General features: G+C 38.2%; 1 protein-coding gene across 2 annotated transcripts in view; it reads right to left on the minus strand.

Moving 5' to 3' along the window:
* LOC146652661 (uridine-cytidine kinase-like 1) overlaps positions 1 to 12,500 on the minus strand; it is a 29,591-nt gene that overhangs the window by 10,566 nt on the left and 6,525 nt on the right. For both annotated transcript variants that reach the window (XM_085382485.1, XM_085382486.1), the window contains exons 3-7: positions 10,288 to 10,394; positions 9,756 to 9,926; positions 5,891 to 5,962; positions 1,312 to 1,501; positions 1,159 to 1,220 (exon numbers count right to left, since the gene is read on the minus strand). In XM_085382485.1, the coding sequence (XP_085238611.1) occupies positions 1,159 to 1,220; positions 1,312 to 1,501; positions 5,891 to 5,962; positions 9,756 to 9,926; positions 10,288 to 10,394 (602 nt within the window). The remainder of the gene's footprint in view (positions 1 to 1,158; positions 1,221 to 1,311; positions 1,502 to 5,890; positions 5,963 to 9,755; positions 9,927 to 10,287; positions 10,395 to 12,500) is intronic.

Raw genomic sequence — 12,500 nt, forward strand, 5'->3', positions numbered from 1 at the left:
GTGTTCCGGCAGCGACCATGACTGAATGTGCTGAAGGTGGAGCAGATCATTATTAGCGGTAGATCAAAAAGTGAGTGGATGACAGAACAATGAGGTGAGCTAAGATGAAGGACACGATCTTTCCTTAAAGGGTCATTAATTTAAGGTACCTACTTAAGACCTCTAACCACGAGGTGTAAAAGGAAAAAAAAGCATAAAAAGACGTCACAAATCTTCCTCCATCACTTCAAATGGCAAAAGGGAAAAGTGTCCAGGAATTTTACTTTCCTGATTTTTAGTACCCTTAATTACTTTTAGTACTATTTTATCATAAAGGCCACTGTCGCTTAACTTCATCCAAACTACTAAAGCAGAGGAGAAAAATATGACATCAGCTAATGTGCTCTACCATCAGACGGGAAAAATAGCAGCATGTGACATCGTGTTATTGTCCACAGCCCATCCTGTTCACCAGGTTTAAATTCCTGCAACTTCTTCCAATTTTTCAAAAGTTCAAGTCAAAAGTCTGCTGTGTTCGCACAACAGAGGCAATCCAGCACAGGACAAATGCACACCTGCAAGTGGTCAAGTGGTGTGTGTCACTACCATGAAGGTGCCAGCGTTCAAATTAAAGTGAAGTGTGTTTTTCATTTTCTTTTTTATAATAGGTGAAAAAAAGAAAAAAAAATCAAACTTCACCTTATTGTTTGTCCCAACTATGGACCTGACATGTCTGATGAATCTTAGATGTTGGGATGTTTTGGTAAATTTGCCTCCGTCTTTTATTTCTGTATCATTTCCCCCAAAATAAAAATAAATAAAGAAGAATCTTTTGCAGTCAACGCCCCATAGGCCATGTTCACACTATTCCACACCAGCCAGCACCACACTTACTTTGAAAGGTTAAAAAAAGATTGTGCTGAAGTAATCATAAAGGCATTCCCACCTTAGAGTTTTTAGAAGAATATGTACCTACAGTGAAAGCCGGTCAGCAAAATATAAGAAGCTCTATCTAAACATGTAGGAATAGTTAATGCCAGCTTTAATACATTCCACCTGTCTGCAGAAACTACAGATCATAGTATCCTTTATAAGCCCATGCAATTAAAGCTGCAATTTTCCAAAGTAATCCCTCACATCCTCAAATGACAAAATGATAAAAACATAAACATTCCTTACCTTCTCCAGCTGACTGTGTACGTGCTGAACAATCAAATCCAAAGCTACAAAGTTCTCTCCACCTGCACATAAAAAACAAGCAACGTGTAAAGTGCTGATAGAGAAGAGCGCTCCTGTGCTTTTCTATGGTGAACTAAAAATACTGCCACTGACCTCTGGGAACCACGATGTCAGCAACCTGCACAGTGGGCTCAATGTACTGCTCAAAGGCTGGCTTTACAAATTTATTGTACTGTTTGATGATGCCGCTGATGTCCCGTCCACGTTGTGATATGTCCCTCTTCAGCCTCCGTATGAGGCGGATGTCTGAATCTGTATCTACGAACACCTTCATGTCCAGAAGCTGGCAGACAAAAGCCAAAAGGAGGAATCACTCATCGACCTGTAACATTTTTATATGCGCAGTTTTTTGCTTTTGCTGCATTTATTTGATCATTTTATAGTGATTTCATGTTTCTGTATATGTATATACATATTACACACAATGACTATCATTATTGACATTAGGATATTTTTGTAACTCTTTATGGGGTCAATACATTTAAGGTGCTGGCCCCATAAAGGCACCACCAGTTCAGGTTTTATATCAATACTAGTAGCAGGCTTTTCCTGCAAAGTTTTTGGGTATCCTTAAAGTTTAAGCACCTGTGCCCCATTTACTACAGTAAGCTGCAGTTCTCCTTGATTTGCAAAAGTATCGATAACAGCATCACACACCCACATACATTAACAAGACGCTCCATCAATGGTCCAGTACTTTTTTTTTAAATTGCTGGCAGCGGACATATTTATATCCTCTAATAGCATCTGTTAACATATGTCCGCCCCTAGGATTCTGTTATTGTGGCCATTTCCCTGTAAATAATGGTTAGTCGGGCTGAGTACATAAAACTTTGGAGTTTGTGTGAACAGGCTGAATCCCATTCAAAGGCATCTCTTTTTGCGCTACACATACTTTACTTATGCAGAGTACTGTTGGATCCACTGAGGTCACTTCTCTAAGGTGAAATATGTTGCAACTTGACTCTATATCTGTATATCTTGACTGTATGTCAAGAAACTTTGACATATAGACTGAAGGAGCTAAGAATCATACCACAAACCTTCCTCATCATCAATGACCTCCTGATCCACAGTTGCCCCTGAAATGTAGCTCTGGTGTGTGTATGTGCTTTTAATTAGAAACTCTGGTGATAAACTAGTGGCTGTAGTGCAGGACACTGCAGTCATTTATGTTTGAAGAGTTCTCTGTAGGCCAAAACAAAGTTTCCGTTCATAGAATTTCTGAAGACGATGAATGAAAGATGTTTTATTCATTATTTTACTGATAGCCTTAGATTACTGTCTGAGCATGAGTAAAAATGACAGAAACAACTCCTGAGAGCTGCATATTTATTTTTTTAAAAGCCTGAACGCTTCTAACAAATGTCACTACCCATCACTTAGGGAGTGTTTTATATTCCCAGCTCTCTGCAGTAAACACTTGATCTTGATATAGTCAGAATTTAAAGTGGGACATTAAATGTCCCATTTCCATTTTTTATCCTTATATGCGACTAAAATAACATAACACGACTCTCAGTGAAAAATATTATTAATAGTATTTTTTATCTTGCACAAGAAGGATAAATGTATTAAAGAAGAAGAGGAAGTAAAGAGCACAAATTGCACAGACTTCATTTTTCAGTCTCAATAAAGTCAGTGTCCGTGAAAAGGCACTTTGAGCTGCTTCAATGATTTGACATTTTTACATCGGAAGCTTGACGCTGGGGTCGGGACATGCTGAAGAATCTGAGGAAACACCAGTTATCATTGCAGCTTCAAAGAGAAAGTCAGCCCCGATGCACCAACTAAGCTCCACTAAACTGAACCTCAATTCAGCAAAGCCAGAAGACAGAAGACAAAAATCAATGGGGCAGCATCACAACAAAGGTGGGACAACAAGGAGGCAACACAAAGAACTATAGATGACTTTTGAAATTAAAAGAAGTCTGTGTGTGATTTAGAGGAGGACGGCAGTGGGAGCGCAGTTATAACTCAGTTGCACAAAAAGCCACTGGCTGGCAGTTCAGGCTGCTGTAAATCTGACAGACTGACCAACCAAAAAGGTGGCAGGTTGCTGGATAAGCAGTGCTGTCAGCTTGGAGCAGGTGAATGAAGAGTGGCCTGGTCCCAAAGGTTAGACAGCAAGGCTGTGGCTCTAGATCATTTCCTAACCTAGGAAAGCTCCCAGTTTTCTTTTGCCAAAGTGATGAGGCTGGAAAATTGGAAAGTTTTCCTTTGATGCAGCTACAAGCCTTGAATGTGCAATGAGCAATGAACACCAGGGAAATTTGTGGATTCGTTGATGACATTTATGATATAGTAAAGAAAAGGTGGAAATTTGTGGATTTTTTTGGTTTAAGTACAAGTGCAGGATTACACAACATATCATACAAACAATATTGCTGGTGGGTTCAGGACTGGGCATGAATACAACTGAAAAATGAAAAGCTATATCTGTATCAGGAACAATACACAAAATATTTTGCTCTACACTTACTATTGTTCAATCCAAACAAAAAATAATCTCAAACAATTTTTTTTTTTAAATTAAAACTGCACATTTTTCTACTGGAAGTATGCCTAAAAATGAAAAACCAAAGAAAAAACACCACTGGCTCGGTGTCCAACGCTGTCTATGCAGATGGTTTGTGCCAGCACTGCTTTGACTTCAGGAACTACTTCTTTTGTTTTTAGCACGGGCAGGTCAGATGTCATTTTAAAGACCATTTGATGTCCATTCTCACATAAGATGGTCTTAATGGTACCACGTGCACCTACTTTGTGTATTATGTATTGTAAGACGAAACCTTGAGCCAAAAACCAAAACAAGAACAGCTACAGAGCAGAATTTGGCACAACTGAAGTTTTATTTTGATTGGCTTCTAATTGTTTGAAAATAAAATTCTTTAAGATTTATTTTGTCTCATGTGACAAATGCATTACTGCAGCCACTGTTTGTGTTTGACAGGATAGAAAGATAAGGACTCCAAGTTAATTCAACTTGATTTTAAATAAAATATAAAATAATATGGAAGGCACGTGTGTATTATCCAAGAAAATCATTTGAATGAACCCTTCACTGATGTAGTGAATCAAATAATATTTTTCTGTGCTAGTAGTGTTTTATTAAGCCTAAATAAATGAACGGGGGAAGCGAGATGGAAAAGATCTATTATAAAACATATGCAAATTTAATCTGCAAAAACAGCAACTGACATTTAGAAAATACATATATCAATCATGATTCAAATTCAGATCAACAACATACAGACAAAAACATGACATCTTTAGAAAATCCAATGAATAAATTATCTGAAAAACAAGCTGCTTCATCACAATAACTGAAAATTCCTCCTACTATGAAGCAGTCTTCCATAATGATCTGCAACACTGACCACAATGGTTTGATAGCGTGAGAGAAGCACCAAATCCTATTATTAACCATGTCCTTTTGCAACCTCTTGGTTTCTTAAAGGAAACCTCTTTATTAGCATATCGGATCTGCAGCTGTAATTGAATTCAATTACAAGAATGGACAAAAAACACCATTGATCACATGAGACGCTGACTGTTATTAACTTAATCAGATGGTAATCAGCTACACAGCCGGGTCTCAGGAGAGGCTGCCTGTCTTATCATCACAGTCCAGCTCTCCTGCTCTCTCACACTCACTCATACACAATAGAAGAGGCTGGAGAGAGCGACTGCAGGACTGATTAGCAATGAAGAATGCCTCTTTTTATAAGTGTTTATTCCCTCTGACCCTCAAGAGCATTGCAATGATGGCAGTGTCTCCTTAGCCTCCTAGCACTAGTCTTCTCTACACATCCATAAAAATGGATGTAAATATCAGCTTTAGGAGCCTAAAAAGCAAACTTTTAAAATAAAGCTTAATTTGAGTCAATTTCTGCATCACATCTTATTTTTATAGTCCAGATAAATATACACACACCCTCCTACCAGCACATCACCCCTGTTCTTCAGGAACTTCACTGGCTCCCTGTGAAATTCTGGATAATATAAAAACTTCTTCTGCTCACCTTCAAGGCCATTCATAACCTCGCACCTCCTTAACCTTTCTGACTTGTTAAGCACCACCTTTTCTGCCCGCTCACTTCAATATTCTTCTATCCAGCTTGCTGTGCCTTCCTTCTGCCTCACCACCATGGGAAGCAGAGCTTTTAGCTGCTCTGCTCCCAGGCTGTGGAACGCTCGACCCCCAGATATAAGGAACACTGGTCCTTTCCCATAGTTTAAATCTCAACTCAAAACCCATCTGTTCAAATCTGCATATTCACTGTGAACCCACTGTTTGTTAATTTTATCTTGTGCTTTTGTTTTATTGTTCTTCATTTTGTCATTTTTCCATTATGTGTTTTATCCTATTGTAAAGTGTCCTTGGGTGTCTTGAAAGGTGCTTTATAAATAAAATTTATAACCATTATTATTATTATGACATAAATATGAATATACACTCAACTTCTTGTTAACACTAACCAGCCAATCACATCTCAACAACTCATTTTAGCATCAACAACGAGCTGAAGTTCAATCCAAGCATCACAGGTGATTTAAGTGATGTGGTATGTGGCTGTTGGTGCCTCAGACACGCACATTCGAAATATTCTAAGGAAGAAAAATGTAAAAGAAAAGTAAAACAGAGTGGAGGGGATACTGATATTCTTACCTTGAGCAGCTCCTTGTTGGCGAAGGCTAGGATTCCCTCAAAGATGACAACATTAGCACCATACACAGTTTTCTGTAAGAGGACAAATTTAAGGACAGGTTCACATTTTCCCCCCACTTGAAGCTGCACTTGCAGTGTGTTCATGTTGATTGTACTGGTGAACACAATGTTTCTTAGGTTATTAGTTACAAAGGGATAGGGGTCAAAATCCTCCAACCCCGCACTGTGTGGACACCTTGAACTAAGTGGTTCATTAACTAAAAATAATTTCAGTGTCATAAGTGAGGATATGAAAATTATTCACAATTAATGAGCTACAACGAGTGTGAAATTAAACATTTATGATACAATACGGATGCGTTTTAATTAAGAAAAAATACACTTGAAGGTCAGAAAAAAGTTGTTTCTTTTTTTTTTTACCCAAATATATTTTTAAAGTATTCATTCTTCATGCTGGTCATTTAATGTCCTTTTACTTTGAAACACAAAAATAAATCGAATGTTTTGTTTATACAGTTAAATTTAAGCTGTTAACTATGGATCGAAGAGAATTAGAGATGTCTGTAAAATAGTCTTCTTCCACACAAATTGAAATAATCTACCTTTACTTTTTGTTTTGGTTATCCAATTCAGAGTCAGAGGGTGAGAGTCAGGGTACAAACAATAAAATAAAAAGAAATATATGAAGAATCTATGCGATATTTTACATTTCAAGGCACATGAGTTCTGGTTTAATCCAAGTTCAAAAACACAAACAGCACCACTGTAAGTTGCAAAATTGTCCTCCAAACTATTTGTGATATCACAAAAACCCAAACATCTGGCCACATCTTGGACTGTGACTTAAAAAAAACTAAAAAAAAAAAAAAAAGCCTGCATCTACTTGATTCTGTCAAATTGTCCTGGTCACATACAGAACTGGGAACAATAAGTTTAAACTTGTGGGTTGTCTGTGTTTTCTTTGTGAAACTAGGACTTGCCAGATGCACAAGCCTGGACAGCACACTGCTGAAATCTGTGACATATGCAAATCTGGTCTCCTGCTCTCAGACATGAAACCCTCTGCTTTCAGATAAACATGATTCCTGCATTAACTCAACGTAAACCAAAGAAAACTATGAGACTTAAGCAGTTATTTTTTCTTTTTAAATTAAAGGAAACACAATATCCTTGGTAAGGTGCAATAAATGAGATAAAAGACACTGCCCAAGATAACACAAATCTACTGTATATAAGATGAAAGCATAAAACACATTTACAGATGATTTTTATTTGCCTTCAGACTTTTACAGATGTCAGTTAAACACTGTCACTTGCATGTGTGTGCATGACATACAGCCACTGACGCACAAACACAACCTCAACCCATGTTTGCTTTACTAACTTATCTGATGAAACTCACCCAGAACCAGTTTTATTACCAGGCGTTTGAGAAAGAGGTTAATAACCGATTCAATCGCAGACAAAATGGTGCAGAGTATGTCACAATCCTATTACCTTTCCACGACCAGCTTCATGCTGAAGTCAATAGGCTGAACACTTTGCTATTGATTTTGAGAAAGAGCGGCGAGAGAGGCAGAGGCAGTGTGCACAGTTTGAGAGAAAGTGAACTTTAAACAAACAGATGAGTGTTTATTGATTTATTCATTTCCTCCTTCTTTACTAAGAGATGATTTAGTGGCTCTTTAAAATACTTAAGTGCCAGTGCTTGAAAGAAAGAAAGAGAGCGAGAGAGAGAGAGAGAGAGAGAGAGAGAGGGAATGTGACCTAAAGTTTTACCAAAGAAGAAAAACTAAGTTGCTCGCTCTTGTCCATCTGTATTACTGCTTTATAAACACAGCCTGCAGCTTGATGGCCCTCGGCACCCTTGAGGCCTGAGTCTTAATTACATCCTCCCCGTTACAAAAGGCCCATAAAATGATCTCAGATCTGAGGCGATTTCCCATGTGGTGTTGTGGCTTTCAGCCATGAAATTACATCGCAGAAAAATAGACAGTGAGCTATGCCGCCTGATTGATTCCTCACAATGCCTCTGGGAGGAGATGCTGGGCTTAATGTACTGTACCCTAAAATCCTTAATAATTAGCAAATTAGCAAGCATCTGAATTTTCACCAGCTTAAATAACTGAAGCATCCCCGGAGGTGTTAGGTGATTTGTAGCTGTAATGTTCATTTTTCTCCTCTCAAGTGTTCAGTGCTTTTATTTCAATGAAGACAGACTACACTAAACTAACCGAACTCAAGTGAGTGGAAAACTGCTTCTCTTCTCACGACTTTGACACATTTGGGAATATTCTAATAATACACATTTTTATCAAGTCATCAGCTTCAGTAGCTGAAATAGCTCACAAGTTAGTTTAAAGCAACAACGCCACTGAAAACTACTCCTCTATGTGGAGTAAGGCAGGGACTAGTAGGTGGTTTATGGGAGCAGACCAAGTGTTTCTATGTCTTCCCACTGTAGAAACCTCGCTGGTGTCTCATGCTTAGGCATAACTGATGACTCTGTTCTGGTCAGAGTTTGCACCAATCACATGAAAGTCACAAATGAAGTTTTTTTTTTTCTTCCTGTCAACATAGTGTTTTCACATTAAAGGAAGCATAGGAGGGTTCTTTTATGGAAAAACAACAGAAAGGTTCAGAATTCAATAGAAGTTCACTTGCATCTGAGACCTCTGGAAAAATAGTCACTGTCGAATATATTTAGGAGCACATTTGCAAATATCAAATATAACATATTCAGCCTAAACTGTTTTTTAAAAGGCTGAGTGAGGATGTCTATGACACACACAGGCTGCAAATACACGATGTCCCCACCCAGACAGTAAACCCACACTGGGAGGAAGAGAAGCTGAAAACAGCAGCGCCTTTTATTGTGATTGCCATGAAAACCTTTGCACCTAAAAAGCCAATAAGAGACAGTGGGGGGAAAAACATTAAACTGGACATTGCCTGCTGGCAGTGGGCATCCTAAAAACTGAGAGGGAACAACAACATTAAGAACCACTTTAAAAAAAAAAAAAAGCACAGCAGAAACAAGACCAAGAACAGCAGCGCAAAAATGAAAAGAGCTCAAAACTAAGTCAGAAATTGATCTATATGGTGGGCGGGCTTTTGGACTTTGAAGATTAAGTTCAAGGAGATTTTTTTTATTTGATTTTATTGATTAGCATTCAAATATCTCAGAGATCTAATGTCAAAGACTGTGAGTGAAGAGAGGAAGTGGTGCTGAGAACAAAGCAGTGAATGTGAATACTCTCTGTCTGTCTCACAGGTAGCTGAGATATCAGGTTTAACATTTATACAGTCCTGCATGTCAAAACAGCTGATCCTTCATCAGTAGACCAGCATCCCTAATCTTTGTGTAAACAAACAAACAGCAGCCTGAAGGACCTTTTAGTTCCTGGGAAAAATGTTCCTGAGACAAGCACTCCTGGGGGCTTTGGATAGGAGACGTCTGCAGATGACTAGCCAAGACCAACCAAGCAAAGTTATGGGAAAAACATCTTCTGTTATGCTTTACGAGTGTAATCATCAATTACACTTAATCTGTTTCATGAGGACTTTGTGGATGGGATTTGATCACATGACTGACTGAAATTTGCAAAGTGTTCACAACAAAAAGCAGATTATTCTCAACTGAACCCTCCCCACTTTAAACCAGAGTACAGAGCACAATGTGACGAATTAAAACACAGAGGTAAACCAACCAAAGCTGTAAAACCTCTGGAGGAAAGTTTGTGTTAAAAATGCAAATGACAGTAAAAATGGTGCTCCGATTGGGGGAAGGTTTCAGTTTCAATCACGAAACTGAAATTTTCAATCACGACCCAACACAGTGTTAAAGTTAATCAGAGGGTCTCACCCATTCTTTGCGTCTGGAGTGAGTGGTGAAGTCATAAACTGGCACTTTGATGCTTTTTCCCTTCTTCAGCTTTCTCAGGATGTTGACCAGCAGCTCAAAGTCGAAGGCATCGGGGTGATCGAAGTTGTACTCATTTTTAGCTGCCAGCTCCTGCTCTTCTTTATTCAACACCTGAATGACAAAGAGATATAAAGAAGAAAGGGAATTCACACACTGCAAACCAACTGAGCCCTTTGGTTTCAGGTATTTCAGGTGCCTGAGATGGATTTTACCGGCCAGTTTGCATTATCTGTTTTCTTGGGAAAAAAAATCTGAGAGATGACAGATATCCAGTCACAGAGGGCTAAGCAGTACAATTTATATTTTCAGCAAGACTCTTTTCAAATCAAAAAGCTCATTACTTATTGTGGCTTAAATACAGTATGTGAAATAATAGTGTGTCTTGACTGCAGCACTAAAGCTGCTAATGAGCTAAAATGCTATTAATCACAGTACTTATTTACACTTCAGTGCTTTCAGCTGCTTTTTGTACCTTGTAGAAAGAGTCCATTGAAAGCAGAACCACCCAGGGGACATCCAGCGCCTCAATTATCTTATTGGCTACTGTAGTTTTCCCAGAGGCACTTCCTCCACACAGACCTGAAAACGATGGAAAGAGAGAATCACAACACTATTACTGATGGATAACGACAATCTGCTCGACTAGTACAGAAACGTTAGTCTGTTATATTAGAAGCAGACAGCAAAGCTTTCACTGGATACTTTTCTTTAAGTCAAAAGTCCAACACAATTCTTTTGATAATAATTTTACTTCTCATAATTTCTTCCACCACTTCTCTGAGGTGCATGAAAAGGAATAAATGAAATACTTGGGATTAACAATGACTGCAGCATGAAAGGCACCCAGGAAAACTCATGCAGAAACATTTTATTCAACATCTTGATATCAGGGACAGCAGGAGTAAAAACGCAGGACATCCCTCTAATAAATTAGCACCTCAGTCTATTATATGAATGTCAGTCACAGTTATGCAGTTTTATCTAAAAGGCAAAAAAGTCATGTCATTCATAATTAGGGAGACTTATCTCAGACACTACTGGGTCAGTTTGACTAATGGAAAGATGTGTTTTAAAATATCCTTCAATCCTTGAAGGCCACTGACAGTAACGCTGTGCAGAATAATTAGGAAGTCAGAATTTCACAGTTAAAATTACTTGCTTGATTTCCCACTTGGAAAGCCTCAGCAACCCCGTGTGCCCCACAATCCAAGTTGGCGGCACTGAACACAAACAGTAATACAACTGTAACACTTTTAATCTGCAGTGCCACTGTTATGTATTTGTGACTCACTAAATAAGCCACATCCTCCTGAGAACCGAGGAAAAACATTTTTCTGTTTAACTTTCTTGGTCCACTACAGACATAATGATTGGCTGGGACTCCGAGCACTGACCGAGCTCTATCCATGAATGCGCTGTGGTGGTGTTTTTAAGAACAAAACGAGTATAAAAACATTTATGTATATTGTTAGTGATACCTGAATGGATCTACCTTGCTAAGAACCAACACAAATCCTGTTTTCTGTGCTTTTTCTGGAAAACGGTAACACACTGGAGTGACATCACTCCTGTGTTCCAACATCCAAGTTTGGAGATAAATGTTACGACGTCAGCTAAAGATAATCCTAATCCAGTACTTTTTTTTAATTGTTATGGGACAACAGACTGCAATGTTCCTGACCTTACTGGTACACTGCTTCTGTTTCCGATTCATTTTCTGTTTTCCTGGCACATAAACAGAGCGTTCTCTTTACAACTTTGGACACACCGTGCAGATTATGACCCAGGTGATCATGTCTGACAATCATCCCAATCATCTATTTATCACTGCTTTCAAGTTAAAAATCGCCAGACCGATAGATTTTTGTTGCATTTAAAAAAAAGCAGAAAATACTATTTTGTTCATTAAACAGCTGAAAACCACAGGAAAATGCACAGATTTCTATTAAGCGACTATATGAAGACTAATCATTCTTATATGTAGTCACCACAGCATTCTGACCCAGAAAAAAACCACGAGACAACAAGTGTTTATGCAATAAGTTTAACTGTACGGTTGGTATTCTCAAGCTCTTTTCAAGCCTGTTGAATGAACTGATGAGTTTGTTTGACACAGATGTCCACATGCTCCATTATTAAAACTGTTACACTTCTGTTACACATGTTATCTTTTCTCTGACTGCTCTGATTGCTATCAGCAAATGTCCCCTGACCACATTATACAGTTCTATTCAAATTATCTGTGAAACGACACCAAAACATAAATGCAAAATCAAAATGTATTCAATATCAAGAATTAACCTGACTGCAGCTGCCTTAATAACTGCTGTCACTATTTATTTAATAGCTGATTGGTTTTTTCATTAATCACTGACACATTCAGCTGTCAGATGCCGACAGGTGGTGAGATAAAAGCATAAAATCAATTATCAAAATTAGAGCTCTTACTGACCCATTACAATGGCTTTACGTATTTGGGTATACAAATTGGTTAATCCGAGGATCAAATGTTCAAACTAAATTATATCAAACTGTTGGAGCAAACCAAACTTAACATTCAGAGATGGATGGATTTTCCATTATCTCTCATAGGGAGAATTAATGTTATTAAAATGAACACTTTGCCTAAGTTCATTTACTTATTTCAATGTCTCCCTACAAATGTTCCTAGAAGTTTCTTCAAAG

This window comes from Rhamphochromis longiceps, linkage group LG15, assembly GCF_057381845.1.
Source record: "Rhamphochromis longiceps isolate RC_006_pf linkage group LG15, R_longiceps_female_GT1.1, whole genome shotgun sequence".
NCBI classification, from domain to species: domain Eukaryota; kingdom Metazoa; phylum Chordata; class Actinopteri; order Cichliformes; family Cichlidae; genus Rhamphochromis; species Rhamphochromis longiceps.